The 26,649-nt window shown below is 43.0% G+C and overlaps 1 protein-coding gene across 1 annotated transcript; it reads left to right on the top strand.

The window, feature by feature from the left end:
* The first annotated feature begins 17,500 nt into the window (after positions 1-17,500).
* Positions 17,501-24,721, top strand: LOC129151282 (zinc finger protein 585A-like). Its single transcript, XM_054725591.1, has 3 exons — positions 17,501-17,728; positions 20,012-20,067; positions 21,208-24,721. The coding sequence occupies exon 3, from the start codon at positions 21,255-21,257 to the stop codon at positions 23,832-23,834; it is 2,580 nt and encodes an 859-aa protein (XP_054581566.1). The 5' UTR covers positions 17,501-17,728; positions 20,012-20,067; positions 21,208-21,254; the 3' UTR covers positions 23,835-24,721.
* Positions 24,722-26,649: the final 1,928 nt, after the last annotated feature.

Genomic DNA, 26,649 nt, shown 5'->3' with positions numbered 1-26,649 from the left:
CCTTGTACTTTTCTCAGTAATTCTCACCAGGCTTGAGGTGACATTGTTTATCAGGATGTGGAGAGGTCCAGTAGAGATACTAGTCAAATGTCTCTGTGTCGAGTTGTCTTAGAGCAATTGTATGAGTAATATGTTGGTGAATGTTTCTTGCAAAGCCTTGAATAGGTCATTAGATATCAGTTTCTTTGGGGTCTTAGTTAGCGTTCTCATAGAATTCAGATCAGTTCACCTCTCTACTCCTAGATGAGAGGTTAGAATGTAATGAAGTGGAGACTGGCCTTCCATGGAAAATTGTTGAACTATATTGAGGTATTCTATGCTTTGAATGTCAGCACTTGTCTTATTCCTCTCATTAGAACATTTTTCTAGTCATTCACCCCTATATCGTATCCTTATATTTTTTCTTTTAGACAGATTATGACAAAATGTATATATTACATATGTCACATATATTCAATTTACTATTCGTATACTTTTCGCATAAATGAATGCTCATGTAAATAAATTTTTCTTCTCACTTTTAAAATACAAAACAGTTCATTAATGCTTATGTTTGTAAAATTTTTATTTATGTTGTTAATCATTTAGAAGAAAATATTCAACATGAGACCAAAAAAAGTACACGCAAAAAAAGTATATTAAACAAGTATTTAACAGAAAATACACTACTATGTAACAAATGTTATCTAGGTTAACAAAAGTGCATCATAGGTTAAATCAACCATGCCACATCTACTAGTATAATTTACAATATAAGAGAGTAGTGATACGTAATAATATGGGTTTATATGTTTGCTGATGGAAATATATTTACATTATATTTGTGAGACAAGTATGTCCCAGATCAGTCAGTTAAATATGATGGGATTTTTAAATAATATTTTTAACTAACCATCACACATCAATCTATGCTAAAATTGTATGAATGGGTGACTATACTTGGGTTATAAGGAATAGGTGCTTTTATAATAATTTTAGTCTGAATTTTCTAATACTTATACAGTGAGCATAAAGAAAAATAAGTTAAAGGTTTTTTATTTTTTTTTAAGTATGTTTAAACTTTGATCAATATTTCCTTTAGTATAGGAATGCAAGAGATTAATTATCTCAGGTTTTGATTGTGTGGAAATATTTTTATTTTATTAGTCTTAATTTTGAAAGGGATAATTCCATGGGTATAGAATTTTAATTTGGCAGGGGTTTTTAGAACTTCAAAATTTTCATTAAGTACTTTTTAATTCTATCTTTTGTATTAAGAACTGACCTGAAAGTTTTACTCTTGCTCCTATTAATGTAATGTACCTTTTATAGCTGGCTTTTTTTGTCTTTTGTTTTTTTTAAAGAACATTTATAATATATCCATCTGTGGACAATTTGCATATGTCTTCTTGGACTTTTTCTGACCTTCTTGAATTTGTGAATTTATAGCTTTTCATTAATCTTGGAATGGTTTCTGTTATTATTTTCTTGAATATTCTTTTTCTCTAGTTTCTCTCTTCTCTCTGGTTGGAACTATAATTATTCTTTTATATACTTTGAATGTGTCTATCATTTGTCTTATGCTCATTTTTTGCAATTCTCTTTTTCTTCCTTTCACTTCAGTTTCTGTCATTTGTATTAATCTATCTCCCAGTTCCTAATCCTGTCTCTTTTTTTAATCCATTGTTCAAACCCATCCATTAAGTGCATCCATCCCCTGTAGGCCTGGTCACCCCTAACTACCCTCCCCTGCTGGCCTGGTCACCCCTAACTGCCCTCCCCTGTTGGCCATCTTGTGTCCACATGGGGGCAGGATTTTTGACCACATGGGGGCAGCCATCTTATGTGTTGGAGTGATGGTCAAACTGCATATTACTCTTTTATTAGGTAGGATAGAGGCCTGGTGCATGGGTGGGGGCCAGCTGGTTTTCCCTGAAGGATGTCCTGGATCAGGGTGGGGGTTCCCTTTGGGCATGGGGAATCCTAGGCAAGGGGCCTGTGGTGGTTTCCAGGTTTGTCACGGCCCCTGGCAACCCAAGCGGAGGACCTGGTATCTGGGATTTATTTATCTTCTACAATTGAAACTTTGTAGCCTGGAGTGGAGCCAAGCCTTCTGCTCGCTCAGTTGCTGCAGCCATTTCTGTTGGGATTTATTTATCTTCTATAATTGAAACTTTGTAGCCTGGAGTGAAGGTCTAGGCCAGCCAGGGCTGCAGAAGGTTGGCTTCCTCCATTGCAGGGGGCAACCCTAGCCTCCTGCTCTCTCCAGCTCCGTGGCTGCCACCATTTTTGTTGGGATTTATCTTCTATCAGTGAAACTTTGTAGCATTGAGTGGAGGCCTAGGCCAGCAAGGGCAGGTGGAAAGCTTGGCTTCCTCCATTGCCAGGGAAACCCAAGCCTCCCTCCTGCTCTCTGTAGCTGCAGCCATCTTGGTTGGGTTTATTTGCATATTCACTCCTGATTGGCTTTGTGGGCGTGGCTTATGGGCATGGCTTGTGGGTGTAGGGGAGGTACAGTCAATTTGCATATTACTCTTTTATTAGATAGGATATCATTACATTATGAAGTTAAGCTTACTATATGTGAAATATTTTTATTGAATTTTTTGGGGTGCAATTGGTTCACAAAAATACTGGTTTCAAGTGTACAACTCAACAAAACAACCTCTACACCAGCTGTTCTCAACCTGTGAGTCACAACCCCTTTGGAGGTCGAACGACCCTTTCACAGGGGTCACCTAAGAACATCGGAAAACACATATTTCCAATGGTCTTAGGAACCAAGACACCGCTCCTCTATTCATCTCCAGGCGGGTGCACCCACATGCAGATATGCCCACATACGTGTACCCGGCATGATGACATCATTGTGCCTACCCCATCACTTACACCCTGTACAAATACAGGTGTATGTGACAGGGTTGGTGCCATAATGTACTTATGTGGACCAGTCACACATGTGTAGAGAGCAGCTACTATGTAGAAAGCATCTGCTGTGTTGAAAGCAGCTACTCTGTTAAAAGCAGCTACTGTGTTGAAAGTAGCAGTATTGGAGGTAAAATGACACTTCATGAATTATAATTACTCGGTAAATGTAAAATCATCAACTACTGCAAAAAAAAAAATATCTGTACCATGGGAACTTAATCTGGATGCTGATTGGTCTTTTTATATTCAGCTGTGGTTGATGTGAATACTGCCCCCTTGTGATAGTAACAAGTATGTAAAAAAAACCCCACAGAGAATGGTAAATCATAGGAAACTTTAATGAACTGTATTGACTGAACTATGCCATGTATCATCTTTTGTATTATTAAAGCTATTGTTATATATTATTTTCATTAGCAAACCATCCCATGACAATGGATCATGTAGAGAAGAGCATTAAGAAAAGAAAATATAGTGAGAATTTTTTACAGTATGGTTTAAACTCAATAATTACAGCAGGAATCGAGAAACCGCAATGTGTTATTTGTTGTGACGTTCTATCAGCCAAATCTATGAAGCTGAACAAACTAAAACGCCATTTTGATAGCAAGCATCCGAGCTTTGCCGGCAAGGATGCCAACTATTTTAGAAGCAAAGCTGATGGACCTAAGAAAGCCAGATTTGACACTGGTGGCAAGTACCACAAACAAAATGTAGCAGCCATGGAAAGTTTCATATTTGGTGGCACTCAGAATCGCCAGAGCTATGAAACCTCACACCATTGCTGAGGATTTACTGTTGCCAGCGGCCAAAGACATTGTTCGAGTTATGATCGGAGACAAATTTGTTACGAAATTGAGTGCAATTTCCTTATCTAACGACACTCTCTGCAGAAGAATAGATGACATATCTGATATTCTTGATCAGGTAATCCAGGAAATTAAATCTGCTCCACTTTCAATATTTAGTATCCAGCTTGATGAACCTACAGACGTTGCAAACTGTTCACAGTTACTGATTTACGTGAGGTATATTAATGATGGTGACTTTAAAGATGAGTTTATTTTTTGCAAGCCTCTTGAAACGACAGCTATTGCACGTGATATATTTGACACAGTTGGTTCACTTCTGAAAGAGCATAAGATCTCTTGGGAAAAGGTTTGTGGTGTTTGCACAGATGGTGCTCCAGCTATGCTAGGATGTCGATCTGGATTTCAATGTTTGGTACTGAATGAGTCACCAAAAGTCATCGGAACTCACTGTATGATTCATCGGCAAATATTAGCAACTAAGATGCTGCCACAAGAGTTACAAGAAGTAATGAAAAGCGTCATAAGTTCTATCAATTTTTTTTTTGCTGCTAGAAACACTTTATTTTTTTAAACTCTGCTACAAATTTTTTTTGTGTGTAAAGGCGAGCACTTTAAAAAGTAGATTCTTTTTGCAACTGTGCAACGAGTTGGATGCGCCGAACAATGCTCTGTTATTTCACACAGAAGTAAGATGGTTGTCAAGAGGAAAAGTTTTAAAACGTGTTTTTGAGCTTTGTGATGAACTCAAAGCGTTTTTTAATCAGAAAGCAAGACCATAGTTCAAAGCACTTTTCAGCGATAAAAGTGAACTGCAGAAAATAGCTTACTTGGTTGACATCTTTGCCATCTTGAATGAGTTAAATTTATCACTGCAAGGACCAAATGCAACATGCCTCAATTTGTCTGAAAAGATCCGATCATTGCAAATGAAACTTCAACTTTGGCAAAAAAAATTGGATGAAAATAAAATTTACATGCTGCCTACCTTATCTGCTTTCTTTGAGGAACATGACATTGAACCAGAGAAAAGGATTACGATGATAATTTCTGTGAAAGAACACTTGCACATGCTTGCAGACGAAATTTCATCGTACTTTCCAAATCTACCTGACACCATTTGCAATTGACAGAAGCCCATTCACAGTCAAAGTTGAAGATGTTCCTGAGACACCACAAGAGGAGTTCATTGAACTTATTAACAGTGATGCAGCAAAAACTGGTTTCTCTACAATGCCAGTTACAAAATTCTGGATCAAGTGTTTGCAGTGATATCCTGTTCTGTCTGAAACTATGTTGCGCCTTCTTCTTCCATTTCCAGCAACATATCTTTGTGAGACAGGGTTTTCCAGCTTGTTGGTTATCAAGTCTAAATACAGAAGTAGACTTGTTGTGAAAGATGATCTTCATTGTGCTCTTGCAAAGACTGCCCTGAGAATTTCTGATCTGGTGAGAAAGAAGCAATCTCAACCTTCGCACTGACATTGGCTTTTTATGCATACTGTCGCAAAATGTAGTTTACTGTTGTTATATTAAGACTGTTACCCATGCTATACCATGCTTCAAGACAAAATTTCATTTATTTGTAATTAGAAATAAATATTCCACAATATATAATTACATATTATTTTTCTGATTAATCACTATGCTTTAATTATGTTCAATTTGTAACAATGAAAATACAATCTGCATATCAGGTATTTACTTTACGATTCATAACAGTAGCAAAATTACAGTTATGAAGTAGGAACAAAAATAATTTTATGGTTGAGGGTCACCACAACATGAGAAATTGTATTAAAGGGTCGCGGCATTAGGAAGGTTGAGAACCACTGCTATAAGTGATGACAGAAATTGTTCTGCCATTAGAGTTACTGGTCAAGACAGCCCAGTCATGGCCTGGAGAAGGGAACTATCTCTATAGAGCGTATGGCTGCTCTGTGAGAGGAAGAGGCCAGGGAACACACAATTCAACAAAGAGCAGAGCTTCAGATGAGGAAAGATTATAGATGCTGATGGTGCCAAGTTATTGAAGAAAGGTTGTAGCACAGAATTTTTATTAATTTCAGCCCATGACCAAAGCCAGAGAACTAAGAGGTTGCCTGTTTGGTCTCCTGTTGGAAAGATTTTGCTCTAACACATGTTTATCCTAGAAATCCCTTCTCAAATGACTCCTCCTCCATAGGTTCTTCTCACACCTGCCCGAGATGGTCTGGCTGCCTCCTCAAAGCCCTTCCCACACCCTGCTTTGGGAAGCCTGGCACAGATCTCCGTCATCATCAAGGCTCTTCTCATATTTTCCAAGATATGTCTTCAGTCCTCTGTGGGGTTTTTACAGACCCAGTCAAATTATTTGGGGACCTGTTATTTTTTGGATGGTATTGCTTTACTTACATACTTTCAATAACATCAGGAAACTCCTACCCCACACCTCAACCTTCACTTCTGTAACCAACCAGATTTGTGTGTCTGGTCTTTTCTAATTAGCACACACATATATCAATATCTTTCAGAGTCCTGTATCTCTGGCCTGTCTGGGACATAATATCAGCCCAGCCCTTACTTGATCATAGAAGCACCCCAATCACAAATGTCTAATTCACTCACCAGCCTTAGATTAAGGTTCAGAAACAGACATTAAATTGGAGATGAAATTCAGCTTGTTGCATTCCAGGAGTTGGTTTGTTCATCCTCTGTCATAAAAGCCCTTGAGGGAAGCACTTACACCAGAGCTCCAGAGACAGAGCTTTCTCTACCAGCCTCATCATTGTCCCTAATGGACATGTTTGCTAATACCATTTCCCAATGCCTTTACCTTTTCCTGTCCATTTCTCTCTTGCTTCTCTCCAGAGGATCCTATAAAAAAAATCATCTACCACCTAAGCTAGCCTTGCTACAAGCCTATTTTAGTACAATCCTATATAATACAGAGGTAATATGCAAATTGACCATCACACCAACACACAAGATGGCCGTCCCAATGTGGTCAAAGATGGCCACCCCCATGTGGACACAAGATGGCCACCACAAGATGGCTGGCAGGGGAGGGCAGTTGTGGGTGATCAGGCATGCAGGGGAGGGAAGTTAAGGGTGACCAGGCCGGCAGAGGAGGGCAGTGGGGGTGACCAGGGCCTGCAGGGGAGGACAGTTTGGGGGGATCCAGGCCTGCAAGGGAGGGCAGTTTGGGGGCACCAGGCCTGCAGGGGAGGACAGTTAAGGGTGACCAGGCTGGCAGAGGAGGGCAGTTGGGGGTGAACAGGCTGGCAGGGGATGACAGTTGTGGGGGACCCAGGCCTGCAGGGGAAGACAGTTAAGGGCAACCAGACTGGCAGGGGAGGGAATTTAGGGGTGACCAGGCCTAAAGGGGAGGGCAGTTGAGGGCAACCAGGCCTGAAGGGGAGGACAGTTGGGGGCAAACAGGCTGGCAGGGGAGGGCAGTTGGGGGCCACCAGGCCAGCAGGGGAGGGCAGTTATGGACGACCAGGCTGGCAATGGAGGGAAGTTAGGGGAGACCGGGCTAGCAGGAGAGGGCAGTTGGGGGTGACCAGGCCTGCAGGGGTGGACAGTTAGGGGCAACCAGGTTGGCAGGTGAGGGCAGTTAGCGTGGACGAGGCTTGCTGGGGAAGGCAGTTAGAGGCAATTGAGCAGACAGGGGAGCAGTTAATTGTTGATCAGGCTGGCAAGGGAGTGATTAGAGGGTGATCAGGCTGGCAGGCAGAAGGGGTTAGGGGCAATCAGGTGGGCAGGCAGGCAGGCAAGCGGTTGGGAGCCAGCAGTCCTGGATTGTGAGAGGGATGTCAAACTGTCTGTTTAGGCCCAATCCCTCAAGGGGTCCCAGATTGGAAAGGGTGCAGGCAGGGCTGAGGGACACACCCACACACACACACCCCAAATTTCATGCACTGGGCCTCTAGTGTGAATATAAGTGCTTACAATTAATATGGACTCATGGTTTTTTAAGTTTTATTCTTCATGAAAAGAATTACATAAAAACTCACATAGTTTCAAATTCCAGAGTCATTAATAATGTTCAACTCTGATGTCTAAGGGTATAGAATTGTACAAACTTAATAATTAGTAGGAGATATGTGAGTCTTGATTACCTCAGCCACATTTCTATTTCATTTGCCTGGTCCCACCTTTTTCCATTACACTTTATAATAAATTATCTAAATACTAGAGGCCCAGTGCATGGATTTGTGCTCATTGAAAGGAAATTAATTAGATGGAATATTTTAATATCGCTATTTGCCCTTTCTCTATAGTACAAGTGTCAACCAAATTTACAATCGACAATGACAGATCGAAACACACACGTGCAATTGGCACCAGTGAGAGCTTTATATATATAGAAAAACTTGCTTAATTAGACCTGCTTTCTGATTTAGCTAAACTTTTTCCAGCCCAGTGAAGCACCCCAACTTCTCTTTCAGGTAAATGTCAGCAACACAGCAGTAAATATCAACACAAAGCAGATTATTATTGTAAATCACACAGGGAGAACAAAGGGTGAAATATTTAACCGTAGCAGTGTTTGACTATAGTCTGTGCAATAAGAAAACCTGAAGTCATTTTCAAGTTCCACCATTTCTTACTTCTTTTCAGTTGGATCAAGTTTCTAAACTTTCTAAATCTCCATTTCCTGGCTAATGAAAAGAAAATAAGATTCTACCAAGTCTCCTATCTACCTACTCCAGGACTTCTGTGAGGATCAAATGAGATGAGGCACATGGAAATGCATCACAGACATTTGGTTAAACTGTAAAATGTCTGCACCTGGCTATAAAGCAAGTCATGTTCCTGGGCTGAAAAAGCTCCAAAGAGACTAGTCACTAGGGAAATGAAGCTGGGCATTACTACGTGACATCATTACCCATCACCCACAGTGACCTTTTCCAGACTGTGCTGGGCCGTGGTCTGTATTTTGCTCCATGGGTCTTGGCAGCATCGGTTCCAATTTGGTCAGGTGCTGATCCTGGGTGGTGGCAGCACCTGTATCCCACTTTGGGGAAGCCAAGTGTTGGTTTGTGGGTGCCAGATCCATGGTGCCAACCAGTGCGCATCATGGCAGCTTCTGCATTGAGCGTCTGCCCCCTGGTGGTCAGTGTGCATCATAGCTACCAGTCAGACAGTTGGAGGGACACTTAGCCTTATATATATATAGATTTAGTCCAAGCCACAGTGTTTTCTTTCTTTACATTCCCCCCAAATTTTTGTTCTGGTTCACATAGAGATAATCTTTAAAGTCTTCTCTCAAGTATTTTTCTCAGTGCGGAACTCTCCCAATTGCTGTTTATCTTTCACCCTGACAGTTGAGCCACATCTTGGCTAAGTATGGGCTAGGTGTAGTCCTTTATTGCCATTCCAGTCTCAGTTCCAACATTAGTAATTAAAAAAAAAAAAATCGAACTCCAGCATGATTCCTCTTTTGTACACAACATGTTCTTTTTAGCTGAATGTGGTAAGGTTTTCCTTTTTTCTCCTCAGAGTTCAAAAATTTTACCAGCATATACCTTGGTATTTCTTTTTTATCATCAGTGTTTCTCAATCTTTTATTCATTATCACCTACTTATGGAAACTTGAAGACATTTTTCTTTAATTGCCCACTATGACATTTTAATAGCACAGATAACCTGCATTTCTATTTATATATTGTGCCTGTGCTTTATACATAAAAAGAGTTAACATTTTTGGCTACCTCCCCCTCTGGAACCATTTTTCCCTTCTTGCAGATATTATCACCCCTCTTGAGGAAGAATGTTCCAGCCTGAAACACAGTGAGCCTTTTATTACATCTCAAGAAATAGTCTATTTGTTTAATTATTGTCGCTCATCCATTAATGTCTTTTATTCCTTCTAGAATTCTAGTAATTTACACTTTGTTATTCTTTTTTTTTTTCTTTTTGGTTGTTGTTGTTAATTCTCACCCAAGGATATTTTTCTATTTATTTTTAGAGAGAGTGGAAGGAAGGGGGAGAGACAGAGAGAGAAACGTCAATGTGAAAGAGACACATCAGTTAGTTACATCCAGTGCTCACCCTGACCAGGGCCGGGGATCAAACCTGCAAACCAAGGTACATGCCCTTGACTGGAATTGAACCCAGGAACTTTCAGTATGTGAGGCAATGCTCTATCCACTGAGTCAAACTGGCTAGGGCTCTGTAATTCTTGATTTATCTTTATAGTTTTTCTGCTCTTTGGAGATATTTCTCAAATCTATTTTGGCACTCAAAAAAAAACATCTCTTCCTTCAATTCATCCACTAAACTCTTTTTTAAGAGAAATCATGTTATGGTCTCAGAAAGTGTGTTTTTTGTTTTGTTTTGTTTTGTTTTGTTTTGCCCTTCTCCCTCCATGAATTTCTTTAATGGAGTTACCTATTATCTTAGTTGTCTTTTTTCACTGCTAGTACCTTATGTCACTAAGTGAATGTCCAGATTGTTCAAACTGATCATCTATGGCAGCTGGGACCCACCCATGGGTTTTGTCTACCAAGATCAGGTCTGGTTGTTTCTGGACCCCAAATGGGAGCAGTCCCAGAGATAGAGAAAGGCAAAGTGGTCTCAATTCCCCAAAGGGTGGTGGTAAAGAACAAACAGGAAGCAGTAGCTCTCTCCTGATGCACCTTAAGAACGCCTTCCCATCCCCTGGTCTCCTATATTCCACTTTAAGATTTCACATTGGGCCCTAGCTTGTCTTGCTCAGTGGAAAGAGCATCGGCTTGAAGACTGGAGGGTCCCACGTTCAATTCCAGTCAAAGGCACATGCCTGGGTTGTGGACTCGATCCCCAGTAGGTGGCGTGCAGGAGGCAGGCAATCAATGATTCTCTCTCATCATTGATGTTTCTATCTCTCTCTCCCTTTCCCTTCCTCCCTGAAATCAATAAAAAAAAAATTTTTTTTTGTTTGTTTTTTAATTTCTTTATTGATTAAGGTGTCACATATTTGTCCTCATCCCCCCATTCCCATCCCACACCCCTCCCCACTGATGCCCCAACCCCCTGTTGAACTTAACCATTGGATAGGCTCATATGCATGCACACAAGTCCTTTGGTTGATCTCTCCCCCCTCCCTCCACCCTCCCCTATCCTCCCTCTGAGGCCCGATAGTCCGATCGATGCCTCCTTGTTTCTGGGTCTGTTCTTGTTCATCAGTCTATGTTGTTCATCATTTCCCCTAGATGAGCGAGATCATGTGTCCCTAGAGATATACTTATAAGAACTGAATGTGAGACGAGCAATAATAGTTATGCTGACCGGCAAATGAATCAGTCTGTAGTGAGTTTCTTTCTGTACCAACAGTTCTTTTGAGACCCAATATCAATGTCTACCAGTTCCTTATGTGTACATGTCGGCACTGACCCCTCAGCTCTGGATGGTGGACAAATCGTGGTAATGCAGGTCCGACTCCCTCTGGTTTGGTCTCGGCCGGACCCAGGGGCACGGCTTCACCCGGACTCAGGGGCACATGGCCTCACCCGGACCCAGGGGGCGCGTGGCCTCACCCGGACCCGGGACCCAGCCTCACCCGGATCCAGGGGCAAACGGCCTCACCTGGACCCGGGATCCAGCTTCACCTGGAGGGGCGCGTGGCCATACCCGGACCCCAGGGTGCGTGGCCTCACCCGGACCCAGGTGCACGCAGCCTCACCCGGACCCGGGACCCAGCCTCACCCGGATCCAGGGGCACACGGCCTCACCCGGACCCGGGATCCAGCTTCACCTGGACCCAGGGGCGCGTGGCCTCACCCAGACCCAGGGGCGCGTGGCCTCACCCGGGCCCGGGACCCAGCCTCACCCAGATCCAGGGGCACACGGCCTCACCCGGACCCGGGATCCAGCTTCACTTGGACCCAGGGGCACATGGCCTCACCTGGACCCAGGGCCGCGTGGCCTCTCCCAGACCCAGGGGCACGTGGCCTCACCCGGACCCAGAATAAAAAAATTTTTAAAAGTAATTTCACCTTGGTTTTCTTAGGTCCATGGAGACCGGAAGCTACCAACATTAACTTTTCCCACCTTCCTTCCTCAGATCTTAAGTCCAGGCACTAATAGAAATCAAAATGCATGTGCACCCACGCACACACACATATACACACCAGTTCTGCCCTCAGGCCTTCAAGCAACCCAGATCTCCATTCTGACACCATTTACTGAAGAAAATGCCTTTATGTATGTTCTAGCCTCCTTTGTCAAATATTAAATAACCATAAAGGTATGGATTTATTTCTAGGTTCTCTGTTTTGTTCCATTGATCTATGTGCCTGTTGTTATGCCAGTACCAGGCTGTTTTAGTTACAATGGCCTTGTAGTATAGTTTGATATCTGTATTGCAATACCTCCAACTTTGTTCTTCTTTCTCAAGATTGCTGAAGATATTTGGGGTCTTTTTGGGGTTCCATATACATTTTTGGAATATTTGTTCTAAATCTGTGAAACATGCTATTGGTATTTTAATAGGAGTTGCACTTAATCTATAAATTGTTTTGGGTAGAATGGACATTTTAATGATATTAATTCTTCCAACCCATGAACACAGTATATGCTTCCATTCATTGGTATCTTCCTCAATTTCTTTCTTCAAAGTCCTACAATTTTCAGAGTACAGGTCTGCCTAGGTGCCTTATATTTTTTGTTGCAATAGTAAATGGGATTTTTTTTCTTAATTTCTTTCTTATAGTTCATTATCTATATATAAAAGCATAAGCAAATGTCCGACCATTCAAGCTATAACTTTAATGGACACTGACCACCAGGGGGAAGATGCTCAATGCATAGGCATGGAAATATAGAACAGACTGCTGAATCTCAGAGGGAAGAGGATGAAGGTGGAGGGCAGGAAGAGATTAGCCAAAGATCTTATATGCATACTAGAGGCCCGATGCATGAATTCATTCACTGGTGAGGTTCTTTGGCCTGGCCTGCGGGGATTGGGCCAAAACCAGCCCGGTCCATGGATTCGAGCACCAGTGGGGTCCCTCATCTAGGCCTACAGGGATCGGGCCTAAACCAGCAGTCCGACATCCCCCAAGGGGTCCTGGATTGTGAGAGGGCACAGGCAAGGCCAAAGGACACCATCAGTGCTTGGATTTGTGCACTGGGCCTCTAGATGGTATATAAGAATGCCATTGGTTTCTGAATATTAATTTTATATCCTGCTGTTTTCTTGAATTTATTTATTAAATCATTGGGGTTTTGGTGGTCTTTAGAGTTTTCTATGTACAAATCATGCCATTAGCAAATAACGATATTTTTATTTCTTCTACCCAATTTGAATGCATTTAATTTCTTCTTCTTGTCTGAATACTGTGGCTAGAAATTCCAGTACTGTGTTGAATAAGAGTGGTGAAAGCAAACATCCCTGTCTTGTTCCTGATCTTAAAGGAAATGCTTTTAGCTTTTGCCCACTGAGTATAATGTTGGCTGTACATTTGTCATATATGGCCTTTATTATTTTGAGGTATGCTCTATTCCCACTTTGCTGAGAGTTTTTATCATAAATGGGTGCTGGATCTTATCAAATGTGTTTTCTGCATCTATTGATATGACTGTGTGTTTTTTATCCTTCATTTTGTTTATGTGATGTATCACATTTATTGATTTGCTAATATTGTACTAACCTTGGATTCCCAGCGTAAATCCCACTTGATCACAGTGCATGATATTTTCATGTATTGCTGGATCCAATTTGCTAATATTTTGTTGAGGATTTTACATCTATGTTCATGAAGAATATTGGCCTATAATTTTTTCTTTGTAGTGTCTTTATCTGGTTTTGGAATTAAGATAATGCTGGCCTCAAAAAAAGCTTGGAGTTTGCCTCCTCGTAAATTTTCTGGAATAGTTTGAGGATAGGTGCTAGTTCTTCTTTGAATGTTTGGTAAAATTTGACTGCAAAGCCATCCGGTACAGGACTTTTGTGTGCAGGGAAATTTTTATTACTATTTCAATTTCATGAGTTGTAATCTCTCTATTCAAGTATTCTGATTCTTCCTGATTCAGTTTTGGAAGATTGTATGTTCTAGAAATTTGTCCATTTAATCAGGTTCTACAATTTGTTGACATATAGTTGTTCATATATTTTCATACAATCCTTTTTATTTCTGTGATGTGAATTGTTATTCCTCCTCTTTCATTTCTGATTTTATCTATTTGGGTCCTCTCTGTTATTCTTGATGAATCTGGTTAAAGGTTCATCAATCTTGGCACATGCAAAAGAAACAAAACTAGACCACAAACTTACAGCATACATGTGAATACACTCAAAATGGATAAAAGACTTACATGTAAGTCACAAAACCATAAAAATCCTAGAAGAAAATAGAGGCAGTAAAATCTCAGACATCTCTGGTAGCAATATTTTTGCCAATATATCTCCTAGGGTGAGGGAAACAAAGAAAAAAAATAAACAAATGGGACTACATCAAACTAAAAAGTTTTTGCACAGCAAAAGAAACCATCAACAAAATGGTATGGGAGAACATATGTGCCAATGATACATCTGATAAGGAGTTAATTTTCAAAATATATTAAGAACTTATACAACTCAACACCAGGATGACAAACAATCCAATGAAAAATTTGACAAAGGCCTTCTCCACAGAGGAAATACAGATGGCTAATAGACATATGAGAAGATGCTCAACATCACTAATCATCAGAGAGATGCAAATTAAACCACAATAAGATATCACCTCACACCTGCCAGAATGGCTATCATAAAAAAATCAACGAACAAGTGTTGGTGAGGATGGGGAGAAAAGAGAACCCTTGTGCATTGTTAGTGGGAATGCAGACTAGTGCAGCCACTGTAGAAAACTGTTATGGAGTTTCCTAAAAAATTAAAAATAGAACTGCCTTTTGACCCAGTGATCCCACTTCTGGGAATATATCCTAAGAAGCCCAAAACACCAATTCAAAAGAATATATTCACCCCTATGTTTATTGCAGCATTATTTACAATAACCAAAGTATGGGAAAAGTCCAAGTGCTCATCAGTAGATGAGTGGTACATTTACACAATGGAATATTATTTGGCCATAAAAAATGGAAATCTTACCTTTTGGGACAGCATGGATAGACCTGAATATTATTATGCTAAGTGAAATAAGTCAGTCAAAGAAAGACAAATACCATGTGATCACACTCACATGTGCAAGCTTTTGTTTTTTTGTTAATCCTCACCCAAGGATATTTTTCCACTGATTTTTAGAGTGAGTGAGAGGGGAAGAGATGGAAAGAAACGTCAATATGAGAGAGACACATCCATTGGCTGCCTCCCACATGCACCCCAACATGCGTTTGAGCAGAACTGAAACCAGGATCCGTTAGTCCACATGCCAATGCTCTATCCACTGAGCAAAACCAGCCGGGCATAGTGTGTTATAATAATGTAACCCCTCTAATGTATGAAATAATTATTGTGTGAAATCTTTGCTGTATGTAAACACCCAATACTCTGTAACTTCCAAATTAATAAACATCCCACTATCTTGATGTAAAAGCTCCGAGCCCTTAAAGTGTAAATGCCCTGCTCTCAGCAGAAGGCACACCGTCTGGCCCACACTGATAAGGACTCAAGTTATTTACCACGGTCTATATAACCCTGAGACCTTCAGTTGAGGTCTCCTGACCGATAAGAGGAGGATTACACGTCACTCGGAGAGACGAGCCCCTGATTACTCTGCTGTGTTACCCCGAACCAACTGCGGCCGCCTGCCTGTCTCTGTTTTCGCCATCTATCCTTCATTGTGCATCGCCGGGTGGCCTTTGCTGGATCCTAGGACCCACTAGAAATAGGTAGATAAACCCTGTGTGATTGCATACTAATTCTGTCTTGTGTGTCACGTGTTCCGGTTCGGCTCAGCTGCCTAGACATTGAAGTACCAGGGGATAGGCCGTTATTGCTGACTCCTGGGCACCTGCATTTGTCCCACTGAGTCTAGGCAGATAATCAATTAATTGGGCCATAATTGGGACAAAGTGGAATCTAATGAATAAAAGAAAAATAGAGGCACGGATACCTGCAAAAGACTGACAGCTGTCAGGGGGAGGGGAGGAGGAACTGGATGAAGAAAATGTGACAGGATTATCCAAAAAATATACCTCGAGGAAAAGGAGGATAAGGGGAGGTGGAGGTGGGCCAAGGGTGGTAGAAATGGGAATGGAAAGAGACTTTGCTTCTAAGGGCCACATGCTAATCTGACAAGCTCAGGAAAAGCCTGAATGGCAGTCTTGCAAACTAAAAGACCTAAAATAACCACAAAGGACAGTCTGAAATTAATACCTCAACTCAAAGAATTTATGTTGGGTAATCACATCCTAGGCTGGTATCTTCCCTGGCAAGGTCAATCTTTACCTTAACTGAGTCTATTGTTTATTTACATCTATATAACACAACATTGAAATGTCAGGTAACTTGTAACTTCCCTTTTTTCTGGACCCTTCTGGGCACAACCAAATGCCCTGGGCCCCAGGACAGATATCACAAATTCCTTCATTGTTATTGTAATCATCTTAATTGTTGGCTGTTAACTATCCTGCCTCCACCTAAGTAAAAGGAGTATGTGTCTACCATCTCACTTTTTATCCAATCCCAGAGGTTTCCCCTCCCCACTTTGCTTTCTCCCGCCTCCCTAATCCATCACCAATGGTTTTCAGCTAACCCATTTGTGCCTCTAGCCATTCTCTGGGGCATTATCCCATTAAGTAGAGATTCTGCTCCCAAGGAATTGTGGACAGTTTGGCTCAAATAAGCTCACAAAAATTCTTTACAGGTTTGGATGTTTTTTATGCTAACAAGATGATGCTTTATTGAGTTGTACACTTGAAACCTGTATGGTTTTGTGAATCATTGTCACTCTAATAAATTCAATTTTAAAAAATTTTAATGAGAAAAAAAAAATCTCCCTCCTGCACTCTCATTTTACAACTCCCTTGAAGTGCATGGAACAGATGTACCTATTTCTATACCTAACCCCTAACTAAGCTAGTCCCCCTCAAAGATACACACACTGTCTGTATCTTTAAAGGGTGACCAGGGAATGGTTCCTTTCCTTGTTCCTGGGACGCCATGAGTGGGACCCACACTGAGGACCCGCAGGGGTAGGAGGAGTTGAGCCACTAGATGCAGTGACAGTGTACGAATCAAAGGGTCTTTTCTCTCAAAATAATAGTTTAGATACTAACTTTATTGCCCTCTTATATAGCCTTGGATCATCTTTGTTGCTGCGGTTTCCCTTCCTTGTACTTAGCTAAGCCCCAGTTCCCGGTTTTCAGTGGGACCTCAAGTGCCATCCACCCCTCGGGCGCCGCTGGAATTAGCCCTTCGCGCCAGAGGGTGAACCCACGCCCTAAACCAATCGGAGCAGAGTGTAGCCATGGGTCAGAGCTACAGAGAACGGCCCTCCCCTTCGCTGTGCTTTGCCCGCTCCCTTTTCCGTCGGCCTTGCACGCTTTTGGAGAAGTAACTACCTTGCCGAGCGGTTTTCCAGTTCCCGTGGCCCCTTTTAAGAGCATTTCCAACAACAGCACCCAGACCACCAGCGCTCACTGAGCTCACCAGGGCGTGGGGCTGGGCCTCTAACCAGGCAGGACGGGGTAGCACCGCCCAGAGGACCTGATCCCACCACGGGGCTTCCCTCCCCTCTCACCTGCACCCCGGTTCCGGCTGAGCGCCTAAGTCAGCCCAGACTGCGGGGCGGGCTCTGCCTGTACCGGGGCGGGACCAGGTAGCCCCGCCCACGAGGGCGGGTCTCCAGGACGGAGCTTCCGGTTACCACGTGTCCGCTCCCAGGGAATGGAGGTGCGCGCCCGCCCGGTGGAGTTGGCGCGCCCTGGCCCTCCCCGTCCGCTTTTCAGTGTCGGAGAGGCGGCCGCGGACTCCTCAGAAGTTCAGGGCTGGACCCGTCCCCCCGCCCGTCCCCCGCGGAGCCGGGCCCGGAGAGCCTGCGGGGCGCCGGCTGCCGCTCCTCGCGGGACACAAAGGGACACGCACAGTTGAAGTGCGGCAGGTGAGTCTGGCGGGGCAGAGGGAGGCGGCACCGCGGACGGGCACTGGGCACCGAGGGGCAGGGCGGCAGAGAGATGGAGAGTGAAGGGAAGGACAGAAGGGAAAGTGTTCTGAAGACCAAGGGAGGAAAGTCTCCGCAAGAGCGGAGCGTTCCCCTGGGTTAAAGCCACCGAGACGCCGTGAGGACACTGAGAACCAAAGGAGGGCATTGGACTTGGCCAAGAGCGGTTTGTAGGTTCATCCTGTCCCACTTTTACTGAACCCCGAAAAGGTTTAGATTTGGCCGTGGGAACACAGGTTACAGAGGAGAGGTATGCTTAGTGTCCCCCCTTACCTGCTTCCAAAATAATGAATTAGTCCCTTGGAATTTCAAAAGGTAAGTAATTAAACCAAACCATCTCTTGGCTTTTATATGTTAGATTAGTTTAGATCCTTGGGGGAACACGTGTTTACACTGCCCTCTAGGCAAGGGCATCCAGGGATTAAGCATAAGGATTCCAGTAAACACCCCGGGGGTCTGCATGAGCACAAACTTGTTTGGAAAGATCAAGAAATAATTAGAGGTGTCACCTTCAACACTCCCCTAAGTCGGAATTCCATTAAACAGTACAGGCAGCCTTCCACTCACTTCCCTTTTATCAGAATGTTCTCCTTACAAACTTTCCAACCAAGTCTCTTGTGCTCCCCAACATGTAAGGAAGGGGTGAGAGAACAGTCAGAAACCTGGAGTGAATGAAACCTAACCCAGTCAGTACCTTGGAGCTTTGGGACATTTGTGGATGAGCATGGAGTGCATGCAACCTCCACATCGGAGGGTGACGGTGCAGCTTATATCGTAGAAAAGCTGAATAAAAGACTCAGAGCAACTGAAGGTATTAGAGGAAAATCAAGTCAGACAGAACTTGAAGGAAATTGCTGCAGAGAATGTGGAAGCTCCTAGGCAAGCCCCACATTTACCTGTGCTTTCCCCCAGAACATTTACTAACTCACAGAGCAGGGAACAGAGACGAAGCTGAAAGAGGTGGCCAGGGCTTGTGGCATTTCAGTTGGCTGGGAAGAAGGAAGTTGGAGTTCACAGATACCACGGAGTCTGAGATTTGAAATGGAAGCGGGAACCTTAGAGAAATGAGCCCAAAATTCAATGTGCAGTGTCCACTTGAGGTGTTTGTCAGTTCCTAAGCTGTACATGCCCAGGGCAAGATTCCCAGCCCCTAAGTGAAAGCAACAGTTGCAAGGCTAAACAGTTGTGCAGCTCATCCAGCGTGTCTCAGTGATTGAACATTGACCTATGAACCAGGAGGTCACAGGTTGATTCTGAGTCAGAGCACATGCCTGGGTTCTAGGCTCAATCCCCAGTGTGGGGCTCTCATCATGAGAATCTCTCTCTCCCTCCCTCTTCCTTCCTCTCTGAAATCAACACAAATGTCCTATTTAATAAAGAGGGATATGCAAATGACTAACACAAACATGGGGCACCCACAGCAGAGTGGGTGGGGGTGTGGTTTGTAACACAAGATGGCTGCTCCCAAGCAGAGGCTGAGTTCCAGTAATGAGACTTAATGAGCAATCAGCAGGGACCTGAGGCTGCGCCATCCACCCAGTGGAGGGGATTGATGGGGGAACTGAGGCTGTGTCCCTCGCACAGCGGGACTTTATCGAGGACCTCAGGCCACTCACCGTAGGCCTGGCACCTGGCCAGGGCTACGTCCCCGCCTAGTCAGGATTGATGGGAGTGTGACCGCGGGATCTGGGTCTTGCGCGATTTCGAGGAGCAGGCAGGTGGGTGGGGACTTGACTCGGGGTCCCAGGGCACACCCCAGACTCTTAACAGACGAAGATTTTCATATACATTTTATTAATTTTCTTTCATCTCTGACACTTCTATTATTGAGAAAGGGCAAATAGAAATATTAAAGTATTTCCTCTAATTAATTCCATTTGAATGTGCATGAATTTCGTGCAGCAGGCCACTAGTATAAAATTTTAAAAAAGGTGTCACAGAGTGAGTATACAGTTGAAATTTCTGCAGTGAGTAACAGGAAAAAGAAATCAACATTTTCATGCAATAAAAACATTTCCCTAGTTGTTTGAGGCCCAAAATGAGAAATTTGTGAAACAGTGGATGTGCCCAATGAGTGTACTAGTGTACTGATCCATTAATATTTTTTAGAAATTACATTTCCAGAGTTTTACTTTTTATATTAAGCACTATCATTTTTGCATACAATAAATCTAATTTGGAAGAAGTATTCAGGTTAATATTTTTCTCTGTCCTTCCTCCAAGCTACCTGAGCTCCAGCTGCTCTTGTTCTCCAAGAAGATCCATGAGACACTCCTCAGGTGAGTTCTAGTCCATAGTCCAGATTTTAGCCTCAGAAATATGTCCAGGCCTCAGTGGAGGAATATGTAACAGTGGCCTCTGCTCCCTCCCACATGTCAGGATGACCTCCCTCCTGAGAAAATTACAACCTGAGCTTGCTGAGGTCTCAATTTCCCTGCCTGAAGCTCGGTTCTCTCCAGCTGGGCTCTCCTCATCATTCTCAGACTTCTGTGATGTCACCTCTTAGTTTAATGGAAATTACCATCCCCTGGAGCCAGGAGAACCGAGTTACTGCCTGAACCTACTTTTTAAACGGAGGCCAGTTCACTGTCCCGCAGACCGTTGGAGAGCCGGACTATAGTTTAAAAATACTATGAACAGATTCCTATGCACACTGCACGTATCTTATTTTGAAGTAAAAAAGCAAAACGGCAAAAACACCCACATATTGCCCGCGGGCTGTAGTTTGAGGACACCTGAGCTAGAGGAAGTGGTGACATGTGGCTCCATGGGCCTTCCTGAGATCGGCCAAATCTGGCCACTGTTGAACTCCTCATCAATTTCAGATTTTTTACTATTAGCTTAACATGATGTATTTAATTTTCATTTTTACTGAGATGGTTTTCCCTAATAGTTAGTGTTTTTTTTAATGTTATGAATTTCTTTTTTGTTACTGCTTCTTTTTTATCCATTTTAAAAATTTTTATCCTAGAAAAAAATATGTTTCTCTCAGTTATTTTATATCTCTCTGTAATTACTTCTGTGAGAATGCCCATCTTCTCCAGACACCTTTTCATTTGGAAACAGTAAAAACTTTTATATTTCTGAGACCAAACGCATGAGTTTGTTTATCTCATCCAAATTACTTGAAAACCAAGGCAACAAGTGTACTTTAGGACATGGGTAAACGGACTCTTTTTAAGCTACACTTGCCCATACAAATTCTTTGAGGTTCTTATACAAAGCTTTGCAGTGCAGTTGTTTGCCGTTTTTAAAATCAACAGTTGGCCCTACCAAGTATGGCTCAGTGGAAGAGCATTGGCCTGTGGACTGAAGGTTCCCAGGTTTGATTCCAGTCAAGGGCAAATGCCTACGTATAAATAAAGTCAGTAGTTGACTTCCAGTGTTCTCCTTCTGATGGGCATTTCCTCTTCTCTCAGGATCACCTAGAGCATCCTGAGCGCAGAGTCTTGGTGGAGATGCCAGAATGAGAAGGCGCAAGAGTCCTGGTCCCCACCAACCAGCATCCCAGGTGATCAGTTCTTTGCCTCGGACATGGACCACTGTGTCCCTGGCTGCCTCCTCTCCTGCCACCCTTAACCCGTTCAACCCACAGAGGCCCCCAGCTGAGGTTGGTGTGACCTTTGAGGATATTGCTGTGCGCTTCTCTAAGAAGGAATGGTGCCTCCTTGATGAGGCTCAGAGACACCTGTTCCTGGAAGTGATGCTGGAGAACTTTGAACTCATATCCTCACTAGGTTGCTGCTGTGGAGCAGAGGATGTGGAGGCACCTACTGAACAGCATCTTTCTGTGAGAGTGTCACAGGCAAAGAACCCCAGTGTAGCTTTGTCCTCCCAGAAGAGTCATCCCTGTGAGAGTTGTGGGCCTGTCCTGAGAGACATTTTCCACTTGGTTGAGCAGCAGGGAACACAACACAGCCTGAAACTGTTGAGGTGTGGGGCATGTGCAAAGCAGTTTTATTTCAGCAAGAAAGCCATTGGCTGCAACCAGACGCTTGCTCAGGATCATAGTGTCCGTAATGAAATACAGTGTTTTGTGTGCCAGGAATGTGAAAAATCTTTTACAAAAATCTCTGACCTCCGTTATCATCAGAAATTGCACACAGGCAAAAGTCCATACGAGTGCAGTGAATGTGGGAAATGCTATAAACAACTCTCCATACTTATTCAACACCAGCGAGTTCATTCTAAAGAAAAGCGTCATGAGTGTGGCGAATGTGGGAAATTCTTTAGCCAAAGGGGAAACCTCATGCAACACCAGAGAGTTCACAGTGGAGAAAAGCCATATAAATGTGTTGAGTGTGGGAAATCTTTTAAGTTTAGGAGTAGCTTCCTTCATCATCAGAGACTTCACACTGGAGAAAGGTCTTATGAGTGTAGGCACTGTGGGAAATCTCTTACCACTAGTGAAGGCCTCCGTTATCATCAAAGTATTCACACTGGAGAAAGACCTTATAAGTGCAGTGAATGTGGGAAATCTTTTGTCAGGAAATCTCACTTGAGTTATCATCAGAAATGTCACACTGGAGAAAAACATGAATGCAGTCACTGTGAGAAATCTTTTACCACTAGCAAAGGCCTCTGTTATCATCAGAGACTTCACACTGGAGAAAGGCCTAATAAGTGCAGTCAATGTGAGAAGTCTTTTACCAGTAGGAGTAGCCTCCATTATCATCAGAGACTTCACACTGGAAAAAGACCTTATGAGTGCACTCAGTGTGGGAAATCTTTTACCGGTAGGAGGAGTCTGCTTTATCATCAGAAACTTCACACTGGAGAAAGGTCTTATGAGTGCAGTCAGTGTGGGAAACCTTTTACCACTAGCGAAGGCCTCCGTTATCATCAGAGACTTCACACTGGAGAAAGGCCTTATAAGTGCAGTGAATGTGGGAAATCTTTTGTAAGGAAATGTCATTTGAGTTGTCATCAGAAATGTCACACTGGAGAAAAACGTGAAAGCAGTCAGTGTGGGAAATCTTTACCCACTAGCGGAGGCCTCCGTTATCATCAGAGTCTTCACACTGGAGAAAGGTCTTATGAGTGCAGTCAGTGTGGGAAATCTTTTACCACTAGCGAAGGCCTCCGTTATCATCAGAGTCTTCACACTGGAGAAAGGTCTTATGAGTGCACTCAGTGTGGGAAATCTTTTACCACTAGCGAGGGCCTCCGTTATCATCAGAGACTTCACACTGGAGAAAGGCCTTATAAGTGCAGTGAATGTGGGAAATCTTTTGTAAGGAAATGTCATTTGAGTTGTCATCAGAAATGTCACACTGGAGAAAAACGTGAAAGCAGTCAGTGTGGGAAATCTTTACCCACTAGCGGAGGCCTCCGTTATCATCAGAGTCTTCACACTGGAGAAAGGTCTTATGAGTGCAGTCAGTGTGGGAAATCTTTTACCACTAGCGAAGGCCTCCGTTATCATCAGAGACTTCACACTGGAGAAAGACCTTATGAGTGCACTCAGTGTGGGAAATCTTTTACTGGTAGGAGTAGTCTCCTTAGTCATCAGAGACTTCACACTGGAGAAAGGCCTTATCAGTGCACTCAGTGTGAGAAATCTTTTACAATTAGTAGTAGCCTCCGTTGTCATCAGAGACTTCACACTGGAGAAAAGCCTTATGAGTGCAGTCAGTGTGGGAAAGCTTTTACCACTAGCGAAGGCCTCTGTTGTCATCAGAGACTTCACACTGGAGAAAGGCCTTATGAGTGCAGTCAGTGTGGGAAATCTTTTGCCTACAAGAGTAGCCTCCGTCGTCATCAGCGACTTCACACTGGAGAAAGGCCTTATGAGTGCAGTCAGTGTGGGAAATCTTTTACCACTAGGAGTAGCCTCTGTTGTCATCAGCGACTTCACACTGGAGAAAGGCCTTATGAGTGCAGTCAGTGTGGGAAATCTTTTACCAATAGGAGTAGCCTCTGTTGTCATCAGAGACTTCACACTGGAGAAAGGCCTTATGAGTGCAGTCAGTGTGGGAAATCGTTTGCCATGAACAGACAGTTGCGTCGTCATCAGAGAGTTCACACTGGAGAAAGGCCTTATTAGTGCAGTCAGTGTCGGAAATCTTTTAACCACTAGCAAAGACCTTCATCGTCATCAGAGACTTCACACTGGAGAAAGGTCTTATGAATGCAGCCAATGTGGGAAATAGTTTGCTCTGAAGAAACACTTGCATTGTCATCAGAGAGTTCACACGAGAAAGGCCTTAGGATTGCAGTGAATGTAGGAAATATTTTGCCAGAAACAGTCACTTTCCTTGTCATCAGAGTGTTCACAGGGTGTGCCCATACTTTTGAAGGAAATCACTTTCAGAGATTGTGCAAAGGGCCATGTGTCCTAATGTCTGAGATTCCATGCATGATTGTCACTTAGGTGTAGGGACAGTAGGGTTAAGGTGAAAGCATAATTGCTTCAGAATCACTGGCCTATTAGGGATTGTGCATAATTCTTAAAATGGAGATAGGTTTCATATATCTTCATCAATAACTCCTAATGCAATGTCCAAGTCAGAGGAGAGGTGAATGTTTAACTTAAAGAAATTAGGAAGTTGTGATTTAAGCCAATTGCACATTTTTGCATTCTTCCAGCAGTGTATGACAGATTTAATTCCTCCACATCCTAGACAAGATTTGGTATTATCAGTCATCCTTTATTTAAACTTTTTTGTAACTTTATCATGCTATATCATTGTTCGATTGCATTTTTTCTAAGGTTTTATGGTGAGCCTTTTTTCAGATGTGCATTTGCTACCTATATTTGGTTAACTGTCTGAGCATATGTTCTGCCAAATCTACGAATTTTGTCAATTTTCTTTAACAAATGGGCAGTAAAACAACAAAAATTTGGGTTAGAGTTTCATTCATTTTGTATCTTGCTTTGTAGGATAAGTGTTTTTCATATTGGAAAAAAAAATAAAATCAACAATTGACTCAAGATAAGGGTCTTATTTCATTCCTTTGGATGTGAGTACCTAGTTTTCCCAGCACTGTTTATTGATGAGAAACTATCCTTTCCCAACTGTGTATTATTGGCTCGTTTGTCAGAGAGGAGTTGGCAGTATAAGCAGGGGGCTAGAGGACTATGTGGAAATAGGACATTCTTGGGGACATCACAATGGGCTACAGAGTATCAAGATGAGGCACTAAGGGGAACGGAAAAATGAACCAGCCTGAGACTGATCTTCACAGTCAGTTTAGAGGCAGCACTGCAATGTGACAAGAGCCCTCAGTTGAAATTTGCACTAATTAGATGACCTTTCAAAGAGGAGGAGCTCCTTTCACCATGAGATAGAGTTTCTAAGAAGTAAAGTTTGTTGAGACTTAAATATAGTAAGACAGTGGCTTACACAGTTCTCCGTTCCTAAAACATTGCCATGATGGACTAATTCTGTTATCCCATTTTATAGAACAGGAAGCTAAGGCTTAGCAGAGTGAGCCAAACTGTCCCAAATCACAGGGCTAATAAGTGACACAGCCTCAGACTGTGCTGCTCAGAGCTTCTGGATTAAAGACTCTTACTCAGTTCTGCTGCCTCATTGTCAGCCACCATCCTGCTCTGTCTGTGTCTCTGTACCTGTCCCTCTGTCTCTATGCTGTGTGAATTCTGTCCTTTTCCATTTCTCATAGGAGACCTTCTCAGTCTTCTCTTGTAGTTAACGGTTTTCTGCCTCTAGAACAACTTCCCATTCTTCACTGTGTCTGATAAGAGCAAATTCTTCTTTTCTTCTGTGGCCATTTTTCATTGCACTGTCCCCACATGGCATAAGCATGAGAGCCCTCCCTCTTCCTGACCTGGGGCCTCTGTGTGAGGTATGGGGCAGTAGGAGAGGATGGCAATGGTAAGGCCCCATCTTCTCAGATGTGCCCCCGGCAGCACAGAGACCATCTCTCCAGAACACAGCATCACCAGTCCAGCTGGACTCACAAAAGGAAAGTCCACCTTGACCAGTAACCCCAGAATTTCTAAAAAGATAGACATATGACACCATTTTCACTTGGCTCACCTGATCCAGCAAAGATGAAAAGGCATGCTAATTCCCGGTGTTGGCATGGATTTGAGCCAGGTCACACATGGGTTATTTTTGGGGTCATGAACTAATTAAACCTCATTGGCTGATATTTCAGCTTTTTAAGTATTTTTAACACCTTAAACACATATGTCTGCATTTTACCCATCAATCCAAATCCAGCTATACTCAAGAAATAACCAGACAAATTGTAAAATGTACATTAAAAGACAATGATTGTATCATTGTTCAGAATCCAAAAGAATTGGGAAGAGCACATCAATACAAAAATATTTTCAAAAGTGGATAAATTAGTTTTGGTAAATCCATGTAATGGACTGCTTGCTTGCATTAACAACACAGTTGAACTTTGAGCAATATAGGGGTTAGGGCACCAACCCCCCATTCTGTCATAGTGGAAAATTTTGAGTGTAACTACTGACTCCCTAAAAGCTTAACTACAATCATACCTAGATATATACAGAGGATTGGTTCCAGGACCACCAAGTGGATACCAAATGCATGGATGTTCAAGTCCCTTATAAAAAACTAGAGGTCTGGTGCACAATATTTGTGCACTGGGGATTGGGGATGAGAGTGTCCCTCAGCCTGGCCTGCGCCCTCTTGCAGTCCGGGGCTCTCAGTCTGAGGTTCTCGTAGTCTGGGATCCCTCCCTCCTTACTACCCACCTGCAGTGGAGGCAGGAGAAGCTCTCACCACCACCGCTCCACTCGCCAGCCGTGAGCCTAGCCTCTAACTGAGTGGCGCTCCTTCTGTGGGAGCGCACTGAATACCAGGACACAGCTCCAGTGTTAAGCATCTGCCCACGGTGGTCAGTGCACAACATATCGACTG

The sequence above is a fragment of the Eptesicus fuscus genome, chromosome 13, assembly GCF_027574615.1.
Source record: "Eptesicus fuscus isolate TK198812 chromosome 13, DD_ASM_mEF_20220401, whole genome shotgun sequence".
Lineage (NCBI taxonomy): Eukaryota > Metazoa > Chordata > Mammalia > Chiroptera > Vespertilionidae > Eptesicus > Eptesicus fuscus.
Note: the sequence above shows the minus strand (reverse complement) of the source record. Positions and strands in the feature narration are given on the sequence as shown.

What these genes read in the sequence shown, in the direction of transcription:
- LOC129151282 (XM_054725591.1), top strand. Translation starts at nt 21,255, where the DNA reads ATGAGAAGGCGCAAGAGTCCTGGTCCCCACCAACCAGCATCCCAGGTG.